The sequence below is a fragment of the Argiope bruennichi genome, chromosome X1 (assembly GCF_947563725.1).
Source record: "Argiope bruennichi chromosome X1, qqArgBrue1.1, whole genome shotgun sequence".
NCBI classification, from domain to species: domain Eukaryota; kingdom Metazoa; phylum Arthropoda; class Arachnida; order Araneae; family Araneidae; genus Argiope; species Argiope bruennichi.
In genome coordinates, this window is record NC_079162.1 from 5,548,952 (window position 1) to 5,570,270 (window position 21,319).

The window sequence follows — 21,319 nt, forward strand, 5'->3', positions numbered from 1 at the left end:
AAAAATCTTACGAATTTACTAAGACAATCTATGTTGCTACGTTCCAGATAAGAATTTCCGACATCAGAAGAATTTTGAAAAGACCCCATGCAAAGAAATGACAAAATTCGGGCCCTGACGGCACCGCCCACCACGGAGCCCAACAAGGGAAGGCAGCCACCGGCTCTGGACATCCCCAGCCTCGGCACTTACCTTGATGCTAGCCAAGGCCTATACGCTCAGAGTCACCTCCAGGAACGTTGACCACCCTTAACGCCAAGCCCCAGAGAATGACTCTTTCGCTTGATCCCTAGCAGACTAACCAAGTGGTTAGGATACCAGCCGATTGGCACACCGGAGATCACAGTGCACCACCCGTCTAAAGGGTCGCCACGCACGGCCAACACGTGGGGTTTTTTGGCTGTCCATGAGAAGCAAGAAACAAACAGAGCGGCGACAGCTTCTCATGGAGAGCTCCCTCGCCTACCCTCGAGGGAAAGAAGAAAAAAGGAGACAGCAGAAGACGTAGTGCAGAGTAAAACGTAAAGGGAGTAAAGATCCCTGGGTACCTCGGGATTGGGACACCCGTACTCACCTATAGTAGGTGAGCCCCTGAGGGGCTCGGAATCACGAAGAAGAGATTTAGCTCTCTCGAAAAATGGGAGAATGTGGGAAGGTCGAGCATTATGAAGTCTTCGAAGACTAACCGGAAATGTCATAGAGGACAATGGGTGCTTCGGAATAGACAAAGCTCGAAGGTAGTACTGGGCAGATACTTTTTTTCGTCTTAAACCAAGTGGTAACTGATGGCAGAGAGCATAAAGACTTTGCATTGGTGAGGTTCGAAATGCACCAGAGCAAATTCGCAAAGCTGAATGGTGTACAGTGTCAAGTCTACGTAAGACCGTAGAGCGCGCAGAGTCATACACCATACATCCGTAATCAATACGGGATAAAGTCAATGATTCGTAAATTCGGAGCAAGGAAGTGCGATCTGCTCCCCAAGTGGTTCTGGAAAGAACTTTAAGAATATTTAATGACCTGTCGCACTTCTTCCGCAGATGTAGAATATGCGGAAGGAAAGTGAGCTTACGGTCGAATATTATTCCTAGAAATTTTATTTCATTCACCACAGGTATTTCAACATTCCCAATATGGATTGAAGGATCCAAATGAATGCCTCGTCTTCTACAAAAGTGAATGCATTGACTTTTTTCAGGAGAAATGGTATGCCCGTTTTTATCGCACCATCCTACCAGTTTATTAACGGCAACCTGCAATTGGCGCTCTATTAAGCGCATATTGCTCCCTTGGCAGGATATCTGAAGATCGTCAACATATAACGTAGCTTGAATAGATGAGGGTAAAACATTAAGAATTTGACTAAAATAACTGATAAAAAGTGTAACACTGAGGATACTTCCCTGTGGAACACCCTCAGCTTGAATAAAAGGATCGGAATATAAATTACCGACCCGAACACGAAATGTGCGCAACGATAAAAAATGTTTTAAAAACATGGGCAAATTTCCCTTAAATCCAAATTTTGATAGTGCAGAGAGAATACCAAACCGCCAGGTACGGTCATAGGCCTTTTCAATGTCGAAGAAGACAGAGACCAGATGATTTCGACGGACAAATGCATTGCGAATTTGTGTTTCAAGTAACACAATATTATCAAATGTCGACCTTCCTCTGCGAAAACCACTTTGAAGCAACGGGATGCATTCTTTCCTTTCCAGTTCAAATACAAGACGGGCATTAACCATGCGCTCAAGTGTCTTGCATAGACAACTTGTGAGTGCGATAGGCCTATAGTGCAGAGGGTTAGAGGCATCTTTGCCGGGTTTCAGGATTGGAATCACAATAGCTTCGTGCCATTGTGATGGGAACCTCTGTTCAATCCATATACGATTGAATAGACGCAGCAGATTAGAGAGAGAGGACGTAGATAAATGGCGAAGCATGTTATATGTGATTCCATCTGGACCAGGACTGGTATCATGAGTCTTCGATAAAGCCGTTAGCAATTCGTGCATTTTAAATTCCGAATTGTATGGAAAGGATTTTCGAGTAGAAAAACACAACTTTTTCTGTTGTGCGCGATTCTTAATTTCTATAAATGAAGGCTTATATGAATCATCAAAAGAAACCTGTGCAAATGCATATCCAAGAGCATTGGAGACATCTAATGGGGAAGATACACTTCCATTTTCTGTCTCCAGAACAGGAATAGAAAACTCTTTGTAAATACCATTAGCTGCTTTAACCTTCTTCCAGAGTAGTTTCGAAGAAGTAAAGGCTGTGATGGAAGAGATGAAATGAATCCAAGATTCTCTCTGGGTTTTTCTACGGATACGACGAGCATTAGCTCTAGCACGTTTAAAAGCAATTAAATTATCTGTTGTGGGATATCTTCTGAAGATATTCCACCGCTTTTTTTGTTCGCGGTGACTGTCGCGGCAAGCTTCATTCCACCACGGTCTCGGGAATTTCCTCGGACGTGGGGAGCTTTTGGGAATGGAATTGTTCGCAGCATCAATTAAGCAGTCAACTACATTTTGTACTGCCTCTGAAATATCAGTCGTTCTGACCATATCTTCCGAAATTCTTGCCAGGTGCATGAAAGCAGTCCAGTCTGCCCGCTTGAATAGGAAACGTGGGGGACAAGAAGTCGCTCCACCTCTATCAGCATAGGAGACCATTAAGGGGAAGTGATCACTATCATAGAGATCACTTCCAACCGTAAAATTGAGTAACGGAAAGAGGTCGGGAGAGCAAATAGCCAGATCTAGACTGTGAAATGTACGTGTGGGTTCGTGGAAATAGGTTTTCTCGTCATTATTGAGCAGACAGAGAGAGTTATCAGTGATAAACTGTTCAATCTGTCGCCCACGAGAATTTGTGCTTTCCGAACCCCATAAAGTACTATGAGCATTAAAATCGCCAAGAAGCAAGAAAGGTTTGGGTAATTGGTCCACTAAGCTATTAAGTTCATGTTGATTGATGACAGTGTGTGGCGGCAAATATATGTTACAAACTGTGACAAGGGTTCGTAAATGGACTTGAACAGCCACAGCTTGTAGAGAGGTGTGTAAATTTAAATGAGAGCTCGGATACAGGTTGGACGTTAAGATGCAGACACCACCGGAAGTATTATTTCCAGTATTAGCATCTTTCCGAGCACAGTTGTAGCCACGGATTTTCACAGCAATGTCATGTTTCAGGAATGTTTCTTGAAAAGCAAAACAAGCAGGATGGAGTCGATTAATAATATGCTTGATGCCAAGAACTTTGGACCGAAGACCACGACAGTTCCAAGAAAGGAAAGTTCCCATCAAGTAACAGAAGTATCGAGTTTATAATGGCAAGTGTTATCAAGAGTTGGCGAAACATCGCAACTCATTTGCAATTCATCCTCCTCGTCAGACGGATGGAGGGAAATGGAATCGGGACTATTAGGTGCGCCAAAAATGGACGTTAAGTCCTTATGGACATTACCTTTCGTCGCAAGTCCCAAAGCGACGGAATTTTGTGCTGTAGATTTTTTTAGCTTTGATCTTAAATCTTTTGGCGAGAGTCCCCGTTTTGAAAGCTTTAGCTTAAGTGATCTTTGCGAATTAGAGTTTGGTTTAGATCGAAATGGTTTGTTAGTTTCAGGTGTACTGGATGCTGTATTTTCTACCTCAGAATCGGAAGATTTTTCAATAGTTGTAGTTTGAGGGTTGTATTTTACACAATTTGTACATTGACAGTTGACACAGAAAGGTGCTTTTGCAGCGGTAGCATAACTCACACCAGGTTTGGGTGTTTGAGCTAATACTTTTTTTCTTGCTTCAGGATACGAAATAGATTCTTTAAATTTAATGGAGGTTATTTGTTTTTCAACTTTCCAGCGTTCGCAGACTCGAGAAAACGATGTATGACAGCCTCCACAGTTCACGCATTTTTCGGGGGCGTTACATTGTTCACTATCGTGGTCTTTTCCTGCACAGCGGGCGCATGTTAGAGTCCCGCGGCAATTAATCTTCGAATGGCCGAAACGCTGGCATTTAAAACATCTCAAGGGGTTTGGGATGTACTGTCGGACCGGTAGTTTAATGTATCCAGCATATATGAATTCTGGGATTGTTGGTCTATGAAATGTAAGGATATAATGCTTTGTGGGAAGGAGTTGTTCATCCCGCCTAATGGAAATTTGGCGTACGTGAGTCACTCCTTGGGGTTTCAATTCCGCAGTGATTTCTTCAAGGGGAACATTGAACAATTCACCACATGTTATTACACCCTTGGAAAAATTTAAAGATGTGTGAGAGGCAGCGGTTACAGGGATGTGAGCTATAGCTTTCATTTTCATTACTTGCTGTGCTTGTTTTTTCGTAGAAACTTCGATCAGCAAGTCACCAGAATGCATTTTCCGTATTGCAGCGACTTCACCAATTGTTGCAGTGATTGCTTTCTGCACTAGAAAAGGTGATACCGAATTAAAATTTTCGTTTTTATCACTGATTCGTTTTATTATAAAATATCGGTCAAATTGTGGAAGGTTAGTAGTGATATTAGGTAGTTAACGATGCCCACTGAAGGGAGATTTCCGGGAGGAGCCCATGCGATATCGAATAAGATTCAGGTCCGACGGCACCGCCCACCACGGAGCCCAACAAGGGAAGGCAGCCACCGGCTCTGGCCATTCCCAGCCTCGGCACTTACCTCAGTGCTAATCGGTTACCTATACGCTAGGAGTTACCCCCGGGGACAGTGACCACCCTTAACGCCAAGCCCAAGGAGTAACCCCTTCGCTTGATCCCTAGCAAACTAACCACTTAGGTGGCTAGCGACCAGCCGATTGATGCACAGGGGACCACAGTACACCACCCGTCTGTCAAATGGGTTGCCACGCACGGCCAACACGTGGGGTTTTGGCTGTCCATGAGAAGCAAGAAGCAAACAGAGCGGCGACAGCTTCTCATGGAGAGCTCCCTCGCTTGCCGTCGAGGGAAGGAAAAACACAGCAGATAGCAGAAGGCGTAGGGGAGTGGAAACGTAAAGGGAGTAAAGATCCCTGGGAACCTCGGGATTGGGACACCCGTACTCACCTATAGTAGGTGAGCCCCTGAGGGTGGGTGGTAACTAAGAAAACTATTTTATTCAATTATTTATTATTTACTTTTATTGGTATAGGTCGAAGAAGAATACCTACTTGGACATCTCTTAGTAGCACTGGCAATCTCGAATCTTCCATATAGCCTTGGCCTCCAAATGTTTCCAAGCCTTCAGAAACGACAGCAATGGCCTAAGAAATAAACATTTTAAAAAATAGTTATGTTATTATTTTACAAAAGATGATAATAATTTCTTGATTTACTTTTAAAATAAGGCTTGATTTAATATATTCACTTAAATGAAAATTGAATCAATAGAAATCTTTCAATAAACTAATTGATTTGCTTTTAATAGAATATAAAAAGATGGCTATAAATTTAAATCTTTAGAAAGCATTCAAAATCTAAAAGACATAACTAAATAAAAGTTTGCATCAAAGAATTGAGTTCATACAAGCAGCAAATTGAATTCGAGAAACAAACATCCCTGAATCTTAAGTTTAGGAGATTTGTTTCGAGAAAAAAATCTTTTTCATTTCGTATATCAATGGTCTAAATTCCTACTGATGAGGCTGTTTTAATACAGGAAATGTAAAAAATTTCAAACTAAAGAAGGATAAAAAAGATATTTTATCCTAAAAAAACATATGCCAGACTCGTCCATCATGTATGAAGTATATCGGTTCTATTTCTCATATATATATTTAAAAATATTTTTATTGATTTAGAAACACATACTTTCAAGTGGAAATGATTCAGGCAACTACAAACCTAAACTTTTAACCACTATGAATTAAATGATTTAGCGACACATTTAGACTTCTCTAAGAAATTGGTGCAAGTTTGAAGAGGAAAAATTACTGTCTCTTGGTAAGTCATTTTCTTAATACCGAGAAGAAAAGTGCGTTTCGTTTGAATCTCAAGAGGATGAACTTGTTTATTACAAAAATGTTCAGGTCGCATGCCTACTTTCAATATGTAGCACTATCCTGACGATTGTAGACTTTTCATTGAATCATCAAAATTGTTTTTAAAAAAGTCTAATAGTTATACTGTCGGATAACGGGGAGAAAAGCCTAGAAATCATTGAATCTAGGTGTAAACAGACCCATACTAGGAATCTATTGTAGAGAAGATATCGAACAATTAGCAAATTTCGAACTATTAAGGAGAAATATGAGCTGCCTCAATCTTTTCATGGAGTTTTTCTTACAAATTAGGTACTATGAAAGAGGAGCAAAATGACAGACTTCACCAAAACTTGAAGGAAATGAAAAGGCGATGTCAAGGAAGGTGAAATATCAGCGTAATATCCAACTTCTGATTAAGGTTGAAAAGAGAGGAGTTTGGGTAAAATCGCCGAAAGGAAAGCGGCGATTCTAAGAAGAATTCAAAAATCTATTAGAATGATTTATAGCCTTTTTTATGAGCTCATTTATTACTTAAATCATGACAGAGTTTGGATTAGAATATAAAGCATGTATTTATGAGATGAAAACATAAAAATAGATGTGTCACAATATTTTGATTTGAATTATTATCCCAAACTTTAATGAAAATTAACTACGTGATTGAAAAAAATATTAATTTCATTTAATGCTGGTAATAATATAAAAATGAATAATCAAAAATAAACAAATTTCAGAAAGAATTTTTTGTAGACGTATTATTAATACATGATTTTCAAACTGCTTTAAAAATGAATGCTGAATGAATTTTGCATTTATGAATATTATAAACAGAATCAACATCATGCATACATGAAAAGCAAAGGGAATATGATTCTTGTTTAATAATTAAATTTTTCCAAATTCTGTTTATGAGTATGTTAAAGTATTTGATCCTTCACAAACGATAAATAAATGGATTTAAAATAAGAAAGTTTTATAAAGGAAATGACATCATTTTCACCTGCTTAGCAGTGTAAAGCTTCATTACAGGGGACAGTAAGCGGAGTAAGAGTCGCTCGTCAGCAGAATTTATCCCCAGCTCATTTTTGCCAAGTAAAACTGCAACCTGGAATCAAATTCATAAAAATACGAAATTTTCCCTTAACTGTAAATTTTAAAAAAATCAGATTATTTGCAATAAATTTACATGAAAATAAAGTTTCCTGGATTAATTGAAAAACTTTATGGGGGTGATTGAAAAAAAAAAAAGTTAGCCCAAAGTATGCTGAAACAGTCTGCAATAAATGTTTAACCCTTTCGACACGACTTTTGCATTATTAAAATCCCATTTAAAAATGATTCTTTCTACGATAACACACGTAAATGTATGATTTATTTACCCAATAGGTATGGAAGTCTGATCTCCGGGACATATATGCTCATTAGAGTCGAAAGGATTAATGGTTGAAGAGAACAATTAGTCTTCCAAAGTCAATGCCTCCGTTCATGAAAAATCTTGACAAATTTCATAATTCGTTCTTTTGTTATGAACAATATTTTTTGCATCCAACATTGGCCATGGTAAAACGAAAGGATTTTGCCATAGAGCAGTCTGTTGTACAGTAGTCTGGATCATCAACAAGCAATGTCTGTCGTAAAGCAATGGTCGAATCTCTTTCGTAAAGCAATGACTGAATCTGAGAGATAAGCTGTGTATTTTGCATATGTTATCTACAGAATTCCATATCTCTCTTACCCTGGGTGTACAGAAATGGTGGGGAAAATCATCTTTGATAGTAAGGAATTGGTGCATGAGCCGGAGATAGTTATTTTGCAAAATGTCCTCAGTACTCGTATTATTACTTAGGCCTAGTAATTTAGATGCATTGTACGTCTAAATCGGATTAATACTTTATAGCATTGTAATGTAAATGATAAATCAAGCAGTAAAGTTTTTCAGAGTAAGTATTAACTCTAAACTTTGGCAATAAGAGTGCTTAATTTTGTTAAGAGTGCTTTGTTTTATGAAGCAGGAAACAATAAGTTAGAAGCATTACTTTTCATTTTGTTAAATGGAAATGATCGGCTCTAATAATGAGTTATATGCTATATAGCCTGCCACCAATACGGCGCTTTCTAAAATAAGTTCTGTTTTAAATGAATGTCATACTTCGAAACAACGATTGTACTGACGATCTTCGGAATGCTACTGACCGAAATTTGTAACACCAGGTCAAATGACTAACTTATTATTACAGTGGAAATGATGATTAGGAAAGTCGAGAGGGGCGGTGATGAGAAAGATCAGAACTTCTAAGGTTATCACCAGAATGCTTAGTACAAAAGAATATAATAATCCTGTGGAATTTGTTTATAGTCTGAAGAATCAAAAAAGGATTTCAAAACCAGATTCTGCAAGATATTATTTGAAAAGCAAAAAGTGGTAGTTTTAGAGAAAAATTTGAAATATGAAAAAAACTAAAGACTAGGATTGGTTGGTTGGTTTGTGCGGTTTATTGGCGCAAGAGCCATATTTGGCTATGCTGCGCCAATCCAATGGTAAAATATAAAAGTGAGGTAAAACGTAGATTTAAATAACAAATTTAGTTAAGTAAAAAAACTGATAGACTAAGTAAAGAATCAATGTTTGAGTTCTATTGATCACAGTGATAAAACGGATATTCTACATACTAAATACAAGTATAAAATCTTATAGCTTTTGAAAATATTTGGGTGGGGATTTTCACCCACCAGGTCCTGCAAGTTCAACGAAGTTAAATGAAAAAAGCGAATACGTTGGAAGTTAGAATCAGTACATTCAATTAAAATATGTTCAACAGTAAAATACACACGGCATGTGGGGCACTTTGGTGCCGCTTCACCGAAAAGAAGATGTTTGTGCGTGAAGCGAGTATGTCCTATACGCAGGCGAGTCATTTTGACGTCAACCTCAGGTATTGGGAGAACAGACCACAATCCAGTAATTGGTTTGATGAAATGCAATTTATTTTCGGTTCGCTGATCCCACGTCAATTGCCAAGAAGAAAAAATGTGTTTAGCCAAGGACTTCTTAATATCGCAATAAGGAAGTCCCTGAGACAAAACATTCGTTGCTGATTTTGCCGTTAAATCCGCCATTTCGTTTCCAGCAATGCCAACATGACTCGGCACCCAACAGAAAATAATTTGAAAGCCTTCATTTTGTAACAGGCACAAGATAAATAAAATTCTAACAGCATACGGGTGCATCCGATTGTGATAGTGAGTTAGTGTCTCCAAAGCACTCATGCTATCAGTATAAATAATAAATTGACGCTGAGTAGAAGGGGAGATTTTCTGAAGAGCGCAGAAAATTGCCACCAACTCAGCAGTAAAAACTAAGCAGCAATTGTGTAAACGGTGGCTCAGTGTATCAGATGGTAGTATGATTCCACAGCCAACATGACCATCTGATTTCGAGCCATCCGTGAAAATTGGTGTAAAGGAAGAATACCAATAGCGATGATATAGAAACATCTGTTGGAAAATAATCGGCGCAGTTGAAGATTTTTTGAATCCTGAGAAGGGATTTAGAAAAGAAAATTGCGGTATATCCCAAGGTGCAAAACCAAACATATCAGTTGATTTAATAGTAATATTTTCAAGGCCCGAGTCATGAAGGATATTTTTAATTCTCTCATTGAATGGAAGGATATGAAATGGACGGGCATCGTACAATCTGCGAAGAACAGGTGGAAGTTTAATTTGACGTAAAGGATGCTTTGATACTGACATGATTCGGAAATAATATGAAGAGGACAATTTACTACGCCTTAAATTTAGGGGCATTTGGTGACAGATAACATGTAGGCTCTCAACGGGAGAGGTCCGAAATGCACCTGAACAGATTCGTAAGGCAGAGTGGTGAACCGTATCTAATCGCCGCAAGACGGAATCGCAGGCAGAACCATACACCACACACCAATAATCGATACAGGATAGCTTCATAAATGCGGAGTAGGGAGGTTCGATCGGCACCCCAAGATGTTCTGGAGAGTACCTTCAGAATGTTTAAGGACTTCTCACACTTCTTCCGCAGGTGCAAGATGTGCGGAAGGAAAGTCAACTTGCGATCGAAGATGACTCCCAAAAACCGTATTTCATTTACTACAGGAATCGATATATTTCGAATGTTAATATTTGGTCTGATCTGATTTCTGATTTTGTGGCACAAGAGCCATATCTGGCTATGCTGCGCCAAACATATGGTTAAAGATAAAAAATATTCAGTGAAGTTCTAAAAAGTTAACATAAAATTTGCAAAAACCAAGAAATGTGGAGTTAAAATTGAACAAGTTAAATAAAATGGAAAACACCAATTTCTTTCAAGAAAGTAAAAATATTTGGATGGGGATGTTCTCCCACCAAGTCACAAATGTTTGAAGATGATGTACCGAACAAACGCAATCGCTGAGGATTAAAAATTGGACATTCTGATAAAATATGAATGACAGTCAAATTAACACGGCACGCATTGCAGACTGGACATCGCTCACCAAATAGAAGATGTTTATGTGTGAGACGAGTATGGCCAATGCGAAGCCGTATCAATTTGACGTCCAGCTCGCGTATTGGCACAACTGGCCACAGAGTAATGTCAGGTTGAAGAGAATGCAGTTTATTAGAAATCTGCAAATCCCATGATTCTTTCCATAAACAGAAAATACGTTGAGAAATATATTTTTTGAAATCAGTGTATGGAATAGCTCGTTGTAGAGAAGTGGATGCTGTCTTTGCTGCAGCATCGGCAGATTCATTGCCAACAATGCCAGCGTGGCCAGGTAACCAACAAAATAGAATTTGGTAGTTCTGAGCTTGCAAATTTCTCCAAAGATGTAGGATATCTACAGCTAGTGGATGTGTTTTAGTGTGAGGATGGCTGAGGGCCTCCAGACCACTCATACTATCCGAATAAATGCAGAATTTGTGGTAAGTGAGGTTAGAAATTTTTTCAAGAGCAATCATAATTGCCATTAGTTCAGCAGTTAAAACCGAACACAAAGTACTCAATTGAAAACTGCTTGTGTCGTCAGCAATGACGACAGCACAACCCACATGATAAGCTGTCTTTGAGCCATCCGTAAAAACAGGAATGTGTGTAGAATATTCATTGCGGTGATATAGAAAAAGTTGTTGAAAGACAACAGATGAAGTGGTAGACTTGTCATAAGCGAGAAAAGGGTTAAGATATGATATTTCTGGGATATCCCAGGGTGGCAAAGCATAAGCGGTAGTATTATGAACCTGCAGATTTAAAATTCCTGGATCAGCGAAAGTCCTTGTTATCCTTTCACGAAAAGGTAGGATATTAGAAGGACGTGCATTATATAATCGTCCCAAACCAATAGGTAAATTGACTCGACGAACAGGGTGATTGATAAAAGATTCAATACGGAAAAAATATAGTTCAGATAATTTTTTCCGTCTCAGATAAAGTGGAAGTTGATGACAAATCACATATAAACTATGAACTGGTGATGTACGGAAGGCTCCAGAACAGATACGCAAAGCACTGTTGTGTACTGTGTCTAAATTTCGGAGAACACTAGAACGAGCTGTACCATATATTTCGCATCCATAATCAATTCTTGACAGAATAACAGACTGATAAATACGAAGTAGAGATGTTCGATCTGCCCCCCATCTTGTAGTCGAGAGGACTTTTAGGATGTTGAGGGATTTTTCACACTTCTTTCGCAAGTGAAGGACATGCGGAAGGAAAGTGAGTTTCCGGTCAAATATGACTCCCAAGAAACGTACCTCTTCAACAACTGGAATATCAACACCTCGAATTTGTATCACAGGATCAGGGTGGAGACTCCGTTTCCGACAAAAGTGTACGCAACGGCTCTTCTCAGGGGATAGAGTATGTCCATTCTCGTCACACCATGAAATAAGCTTGTTAACAGCCCTCTGGAGCTGTCGCTCTATTAAATTCATGTTAGATCCCTGACAGGAGATTTGTAAATCATCCACATATAATGTTCCAGAAACCGATGATGGCAAAACATGAAGGATTTGGCTTATATGAAGAATAAAAAGGGTGACACTCAAAACACTTCCCTGAGGAACACCCTCACTTTGCATAAAATGATGAGAAAATGTATTACCAATACGGACTCGAAATGTACGAGATTTTAAAACATTTTGAATAAAAACTGGCAAGTTACCCTTAAAACCAAAATCACCTAAGGCACGGAGAATACCATACCGCCACGTGCGATCGTACGCCTTTTCTATATCAAAGAATATAGACACTAGATGGTTTCTCTGGACAAACGCATTTCGAATCTGAGATTCAAGCATAATTAAGTTGTCACTGGTGGAACGTCCTCGACGGAAACCACTTTGGAAAGGTGAAATATACCCATTTTTCTCCAGTTCATAGAGTAAACGAGCATTTATCATGCGTTCGAGCGTTTTACAAAGACAACTAGTTAAAGCAATTGGCCTATAGTTTGAGGGATTGGTAGGAACCTTCCCAGGTTTAAGGATAGGTATCACAATGGCTTCATACCATTGTTCAGGAAAAATTTGCTCACTCCAGATTCTGTTAAACAAGTGCAGGAGATGCAAAAGAGAGGTTTCGTCTAAATGGCGAAGCATACTGTAGGTAATCCCGTCGACACCTGGGCTAGTATCTCGAGTATGAGAAAGAGCTTTTTTTAATTCTAACATCTTAAAGTTACAGTTATAAGAAAATACCCTGCGAGTTCGATATTTCAATGGCACTTGCTCGGCTTGTCTCTTAACCACACGAAAAACAGGATTATTAGAAACAGAGCTTGAAACGTCAGCGAAGGTTTCGCCAATAACGTTTGCAATGTCAAGTGGCGAGGAATATGAAGCCGTTTCTGTATTTAAAATGGGGAAAGCAAATTCTTTATAGATTCCGTTTGCCGCTTTAACTTTCTTCCATAATTGCGCACTAGATGTACTGGAAGTGATTGTTGATATAAATCTGTGCCAAGATTCTTTTTGACTGCGACGCCGGATTCTACGAGCATTTGTTCTTGCTTTTTTAAATGCTATGAGATTTTCCGTGGTAGGATACCTTCGGAAAATACCCCAACTTTTTCTTTGTTCTTTATAAGCATTGCGACATGCATCATTCCACCATGGTTTGCGAAATTTGCGTGGAAGAGTTGTACGCTTTGGAATTGAAGCGTCAGCAGCCTTAATAATACAGTTAGAGACATTTTGAACAGCCTCCCTTATATCGGCAGATGAAATCATTGCCTCAGTGATCAATGCACGCTTAGTAAATGCATCCCAATCTGCTTTTTGGATAATATAGGTTGGTGGGCTTTGCACCATATTGCTATTATCATCATGAGAGATGTTAATATTTGGATCTAAGTGAATGTTTCTCTTTCGGCAGAAGTGCACACATCGGCTCTTCTCCGGTGAGATATTGTGTCCGTTGTTTTTGCACCAAGCTACCAATTTGTTCACGGCATTCTGTAATTGTCGCTCGATAAGAATCATACTGCTTCTTTGGCATGAGATTTGAAGGTCATCCACATAAAGACTCGCTTGTACAGATGGAAGCAAGTGAGTTAAAATCTGGCTTAGATGAATAATAAAGAGGGTGACACTGAGGACACTTCCTTGAGGAACTCCCTCAGCCTGAATAAAATTATTAGAATAAAAGTTTCCAATACGAACTTTAAAGGTCCGATGTGATAAAAAGTTCAATAAGAATATGGGCAGGTTTCCCCTAAAACCAAAATTAAAAAGCGTAGAAAGTATGCCGTAGTGCCAAGTACGGTCATATGCCTTCTCAATATCGAAAAATATGGAGACAAGGTGGTTCCTCCTTACAAATGCGTTGCGAATTTCAGTTTCCAGCAATACGAGGTTGTCAAAAGTAGACCGACCTCGACGGAAACCACTCTGCAACGGAGAGATGCATCCTTGTTTCTCCAATTCGTATATGAGCCGAGCATTGACCATTCGCTCAAAAGTCTTGCAAAGACAGCTTGTTAAAGCAATTGGTCGGTAGTTCAGAGGATTAGAAGATTCCTTGGCAGGTTTTAGAATGGGGATCACAATAGCTTCTCGCCATTGTGAAGGGTACTTCTGTTCAGTCCATATTCTGTTGAAAAGCATTAACAGATTGGAAAAGGGAAGTGGTATTCAAATGGCGGAGCATATTGTATGTAATCCCATCAGGCCCGGGACAGGAATCATGGTTATGAGATAATGCTGTTTCTAACTCAAACATTCTAAACTCGCAGTTGTATGGAAAGGTATTTCGTTCGTTAAAGCGCAAAGGCAACCGTTCCGCACGATTCTTAATTGTAAGGAAGTCAGGGTTATATGAATAATTAGCGGAAACCTGTGCAAATGTTTGACCGAGAATGTTGGCAACGTCTAATGGGGCAGAATACTTCATTATTCTATGATATGGGGCAGAATACTTCATTATTCATTCCCTCTATTTAAAACAGGAATGGAGGATTCATGATATATTCCATTAGCAGCCTTTACCTTTTTCCATAGAACTTTGCTGGAAGTAGAGGATGTGATTGAGGATATGAATTGAATCCACGATTCCCTCTGACTACGACGACGTATGCGGCGAGCTAGTGCTTTGGCTTTTTTAAAAGCAACGAGGTTCTCTGTAGTAGGGTACCTACGAAAGATGTTCCATAACTTTTTCTGATGTTTGTGACTGTCGCGACAGGCTTCATTCCACCACGGTCTTCGAAATTTCCTTAGACGTGATGGACTCTTTGGAATAGTGGAAGTTGCGGCACATATTATACTATCAATGACATTTTGAACTGCTTTCGAGATGTGTGATGTGTTTACCATTGTCTCTGTGATATCTGCCAGTTGAGAGAAAGTAGTCCAATCTGCCCGCTGGAATAAGAAACGCGGAGGACAATAAGTCGCACCGCTTCCATCAGCATGGGAGACCATAATAGGATAGTGATCGCTATTATATAAATCGTTGCTAACAGCAAAAGTTAGCAACGGCAGAAGTTCGGGAGAACATATGGCCAAATCAAGACTGTGGAAGGTACGTGTAGGCTGTTCTGAACTGTTCTATTGCTGCCCAGAATTTGTACTATTTGAACCCCACAACGTACTATGGCCATTGAAATCGCCAAGCAGGATAAAAGGCGAAGGAAGCTGGTCCACTAACTGGTCAAGATCTTGTTGACGAATGACATCATGAGGCGGTAAGTAAATACAGCAGACTGTGACCAAAGTTTTTACATGAACTTGTACAGCCACAGCCTGTAGAGAGGTGTGTAGGGCGAGAGGATTGCTCGGATATAAATTGGAAGTGAAGATGCAGACCCCTCCAGAACTATGAGCTCCACTGTCTGTATCTTTCCGAATACAATTGTAACCGCGTAATTTGATTGGTATATTTGGCTTCAAGAAAGTCTCTTGAAGACCAAAACAAACAGGATGAAGTCTTTTAATAAAAGACTTGATGTCATGAAGTTTGGGCCGAATGCCGCGACAATTCCAAGAAACGAAGGTACCCATTAAGAGAGATGCTTGGTCGGAGAAGGTTGGTTTGGTTTTGTGGTGTTTTATGGCGCAAAAGCCATATCTGGCCATACTGCGCCAAGCAAAAAGTTAAGTTAAAAAAACACATTTAAAATAAGAAAGTTCGAAGGTGGAGACAATTTCATATAGCATGACGAAAAGACAATGAAACCATATGTAAAAACTTGAGCAGGAAATAAAATGCAGAGAGCATATGATAATATTTTAAAAAGGAATAAATATAAACAGTGCATAAAACATTAAAATACAAGTTGAATGATAGGCTAAATGTTGAATACAAAGATAAAATGTGCTAAATCCGATGTAAAAACCTAATAAAACTCAAAAAGTTAAAAATATTAGGGTGATGTTTTTCACCTACTAAGTCGTGAAGAGTCAATGATGTTGAATTAAAAAAGCGAATACGATAGGAGTTAAAATTTGGACACTCAATTAAAATGTGCTTCACACTAAGGTCGACATGACATCGAGAACAAACCGGTGGTCTCTCTCCGAGAATAAGATGTCGATGCGTAAACCGAGTATGCCCAATGCGAAGGCGTGTCAATTTAACATCAGGGCCACGCATAGGCAAAGCTGGCCACATACATATAGAAGGCTTAATGACGTGCAGTTTATTATGGGTTTGTTTATCCCATGTCTCTTGCCACAAAAGGAAAATATGTTTTGCAATTGATTTTTGAATATCGCAGTAAGGTAATTCATAATGAAAAAGGGTAGATGCAGTTTTAGCAGCATGATCGGCCTGTTCATTTCCAACTATTCCAAAGTGACTAGGGATCCAACAAAATAAAATGTTAAAGCCCCTATGATGGAGAGTCTGCAAGAGTCCCAAGATCTTAATAGCGAACGGATGAAAGTTAAAATGATGGAGTACTTCTAAAGAACTCATACTATCTGTATAAATACAAAATTGTCGTTGAGAGGCAAGAGAAATCTTTTGTATAGCACATAAAATCGCCAGCAACTCCGCAGATAAAACTGAAAATGATGTATGAATACGGAAACTGTGTATTTCGTCTCCAAAGACGACACTACATCCAACATGTCCGTCCGACTTTGAGCCGTCAGTAAATATTGGAAAATAGGAGGCATACTGTGAACGATGAGAATTAAAAAGTTGTTGGAAAATAATTGGGGCAGTTGTAGCTTTATTAAATTCAGAGAAACAATTCAAAAAGGAAAACTGAGGAATTTCCCAAGGTGAAAATATTTGAAAATCTATTGGCTCGACATCAGAAAACTGGAGCCCTGAATCATGAAGTACGCTTTTGATTCTCTCACAAAAGGGAAGAATGTGAGATGGGCGAGCATTGTAAACTCTTTTAAGGGAAACAGGAATGATCATACGAGTTACAGGATGATTTTGGAGAGACTGAGCTCGAAAGTAGTACTGCAGTGCAAGTTTCTTTCGGCGTAAAGACAAGGGCATTTGATGACATATGACGTAAAGGCTTTCGATTGGCGATGTGCGGAAAGCCCCTGAACATATTCGGAGGGCTGAATGATGCACAGTATCTAGTCGACGTAGTGCAGTAAGACTGGCAGAGCCATATACTAAACACCCGTAGTCTATCCGAGATAAAATTATGGCTTGATATAGACGGGTTAAAGACGTACGATCAGCACCCCAAGACGTACGGGAAAGTACCTTGAGGATATTCAGGGATTTCTCGCACTTTTTCCGAAGGTATGCGATATGCGAAAGGAAAGTGAGCTTCCGATCGAAAAGTATTCCCAGAAATCGTATTTCATTAACGACAGGTATTAAGTCATTGCGTATACGAACTGAGGGGTCAGGGTGAATGCCTCGTTTTCGGCAGAAATGCACACATTTACTCTTTTCGGCAGAAAGAGTGTGCCCATTTTCATCACACCAAGCTACCAGTTTCTTAACTGCATTTTGCAGCTGCCGTTCAATTAAGTGCATATTACAGCCCTGGCAAGAAATCTGAAGATCGTCCACGTATAAATTTCCTTGGACAGTCGGTGGTAATTGATTTAGAATGTCGCTAAAATGCATGATAAAAAGTGTGACACTGAGAACGCTTCCTTGTGGAACGCCCTCAGCTTGGATAAAAGGATCAGAATAAAATTTCCCCATTCGTACCCGAAAAGTACGAGATGATAAAAAATTTTTTATGAAAATTGGAAGGTTCCCTTTAAAACCCAAGTTAAAAAGTTTTCTAAGAATTCCAAAACGCCACGTACGATCATACGCCTTCTCTACATCAAAAAAAATGGAGACAAGATGGTTTCGTCTCACAAAAGCGTTGAGAATATGGCTCTCAAGTTGGACTATATTATCAATAGTGGATCAGCCTTTGCGGAATCCACTTTGCATTAATGGAATGTAAGCTCGCTTCTCTAATTCGAAGACTAGTCGGGCATTGACCATACGTTCAAGCGTCTTACAAAGGACACTAGTCAGCGCAATTGGTCTATAATGCAGAGGGTTAGCAGAATCTTTGCCCGGTTTCAGAATGGGAATCACGAGAGCTTCTTGCCACTGGTATGGGAAATTTTGCTCACTCCAGATTCTGTTAAACAGATATAGGAGATTGGAGAGCGATATCTCATCTAAGTGGCGAAGCATATTATAAGTGACTCCATCTGGTCGAGGGCTGGTATCATGAGCTTGGGATAGTGCTTTTCTCAATTCAAACATTTTGAACTCGCAATTATATGGATGTGTGTATGCAGCTTCAAAATTCAAAGATAGTTGTTCCGCGAGATTTTTCCTCACTATAAATTCAGGACTATACGATTCGACTGCGGAAATCCGTGCAAATGTCTGTCCAAGAATATTGACAATATCTAATGGAGAGGAGTATGTATTATTCCTGGTTTTTAGTACAGGAAAAGAAAACTCCTGATAAATTCCATTAGCTGCCTTCACTTTTCTCCACAATTGCTGACTTGAGGTTCGAGATGTGATTGAAGAAATATATTTTACCCATGATTCCCTCTGGCTACAGCGACGAATGCGGCGTGCAAGGGCTTTAGCTCTTTTAAAAGCGATCAGGTTCTCTGTGGTTGGGTACCTTCTAAATTTGTTTCAGAGTCTCTTTTGGTTCTTGTAACTATCGCGACAGGCATCGTTCCACCACGGTCTACGGAATTTTCTCGGATGTGGTGAACTTTTAGGAATGGCATAATTAGCGGCATTTATCAAACATTCAGTGACGTTTTGAACTGCTTCCATGATGTCTGGTACATTGACCATACTCTCAGTAATTTTTGCCAATTGAGAAAACTTATGCCAGTCTGCCCGCTGGAATACGAAACGCGGAGGACAATGAGTCGCTTCGCCTCTATCAGCATGGGAAACAATGATCGGGAAATGATCGCTATTATATAAATTATCACTAACAGTAAAGGTCAATAATGGCAGAAGTTCAGGTGAGCATATTGCCAGATCAAGACTATGGAAGCTACGTGTGGGTTCATGGAAGTATGTTTTATCATCGTTATTAAGCAGACAGAGACTGTTATTAGCAATAAACTGCTCAATCTGCCTGCCACGAGAGTTTGTACTATCCGAACCCCACAACGTGCTATGTGCGTTTAAGTCACCAAGTAAAATAAAAGGGGAAGGAAGCTGGTTCACTAGGTTGTCAAGATCCTGTTGTTGAATGGCATTATGGGGTGGCAGGTAAATACTACAGACTGTAACCAGTGTTTGGGTGTGAACTTGCACAGCCACAGCCTGTAGAGGTGTATGCAAAGTAAGAGGTGTACTTGGGTAAAGATTTGATGTCAAGATGCAGACACCTCCAGAACTGCGCCCTCCAGTGTCTGTATCTTTACGTACACAGTTGTAACCACGTAACTTTAACTTAATATTAGGCGTCATAAATGTTTCTTGAAAACAAAAACAAACAGGATGAAAGGTGTTGATAATGGTCTTTATATCAAGAAGTTTGGACCTCAAGCCGCGACAATTCCAAGAAAGGAAGGTACCCATTAAGAGAGATGCTTAAAAGAATTATTAGGAGCAACAACAGGAGTTGCAGAAACTTCGCAACTCATTTCAAATTCATTTTCATCCTCTGAAGGATGCAGTTTCAGATCGGGAGTATTTAATATGCCACCAAATACGGATGTTAAATCCTTGTGGGCGTTTCCCCGAGCTGCAAGTCCTAATGCGACAGAATTTTTTGAAGATGATTTTTTCAATTTCGCAGATAGTTCTTTCTGCGTTTGACCACGCTTTGCAAGTTTTAGCTTCAGTGATTTTTGTAACTTATTTTTTGAATTAGGTTTAGTTGGTATGCCAGTGTCAGATGTGCTGTTTACAGATTGTTCTGTATCTGAATCGGATTTCTTTTTAGTTATTTTTGAGCGATTGGTAGTTTTTGTACAATTCGGACACAAACAATTTACACAGAAGGATTTTTGCAGAGCAGATGCATAGCTCAGACCAGCAGTAGGCGTTTGTGGTGAAAGTTTTCGCCTAGCTTCAGGATACGAAATGTTTTCTTTGATTTTAAGAGTTATTATTTTCTTTTCAAGTTGCCAACGTTCGCATAATCTAGAGTATGACGCATGACTGCCTCCACAGTTCACGCACTTTTCGGGTGCAGAACATTGCTGGCTATCGTGGTCTTTAGCAGCACAGCGGGCACAAGTGAGTGTCCCGCGGCAATTTGCTTTAGAGTGTCCATAACGCTGACAATTAAAACATCTTAAAGGATTGGGAATGTATGGTCTGACAGGCAATTTTATATACCCTGCATAGACAAATTCTGGTAATTTTGGTGATTTGAAAGTCAGGATATGATGTTTGGTTTCTAGAACATTACCATCTCGTCGGATAGTAATGCGTTGTACATGTGTGACACCTTGGGATTTCATTTCAGCTGCAATTAAATCTACAGGGAGATTAAATATTTCCCCACAAGTGATAACACCCTTCGATATATTTAATGAGTGATGGGGGCTGACACTGACAGGAACTGTTGACAAGGCTTTTAATTTTTGAATTTGGTGAGCTTGTTTACGAGAATTAACCTCTACCAGCAAGTCACCAGAACGCATCTTGCGAATAGATGTTACATCACCGACTGTTGCTGCGATCGCTTTCTGCACCAAAAATGGCGACACGCTTTCAAATGTTTCGTTTTTTTCGGAAATACGTTTCAAGACAAAGTATTTATCAAAATGATTATCTAAGTTTGAAGATACAGGTACAAAATGACGCCCACTAAAGGGACCCTTCTTGGGAGGAGCCATACGATATTGGATACGATTCGGGCCCGACGGCACCGCCCACCACGGAGCCCAACAAGGGAAGGCAGCCACCGGCTCTGGCCATACCCAGCCTCGGCGCTTACCTTGGTGCTAGCCGGAACCTATACGCTCGGAGTTACCCCCGGGGACAGTGACCACCCTTAACGCCAAGCCCAAGGAGTAACCCCTTCGCTTGATCCCTAGCAGACTAGCCACTTAGGTGATTAGCTACCAGCCGATTGATGCACAGGGGACCACAGTGCACCACCCGTCTTTCAAATGGGTCACCACGCACGGCAAACACGTGGGGTTTTGGCTGTCCATGAGAAGCAAGAAGCAAACAGAGCGGCGACAGCTTCTCATGGAGAGCTCCCTCGCTTGCCGTCGAGGGAAAGAAAAAACAAGGCAGAAAGCAGAAGGCGAAGAGGAGTATAAACATAAAGGGAGTATAGATCCCTGGGTACCTCGGGATTGGGACACCCGTACTCACCTATAGTAGGTGAGCCCCTGAGGGGGGTCGGAGAAGGAACAGAGGCATTAGTCTGA

The 21,319-nt window shown here is 40.0% G+C and overlaps 1 protein-coding gene across 1 annotated transcript in view; it reads right to left on the minus strand.

The window, feature by feature from the left end:
• Positions 1 to 21,319, minus strand: part of LOC129958787 (acyl-CoA dehydrogenase family member 11-like) — a 220,242-nt gene that overhangs the window by 44,512 nt on the left and 154,411 nt on the right. The window contains exons 9-10 of the mRNA XM_056071462.1: positions 6,993 to 7,097; positions 5,180 to 5,272 (exon numbers count right to left, since the gene is read on the minus strand). Of these exons, the coding sequence (XP_055927437.1) occupies positions 5,180 to 5,272; positions 6,993 to 7,097 (198 nt within the window). The remainder of the gene's footprint in view (positions 1 to 5,179; positions 5,273 to 6,992; positions 7,098 to 21,319) is intronic.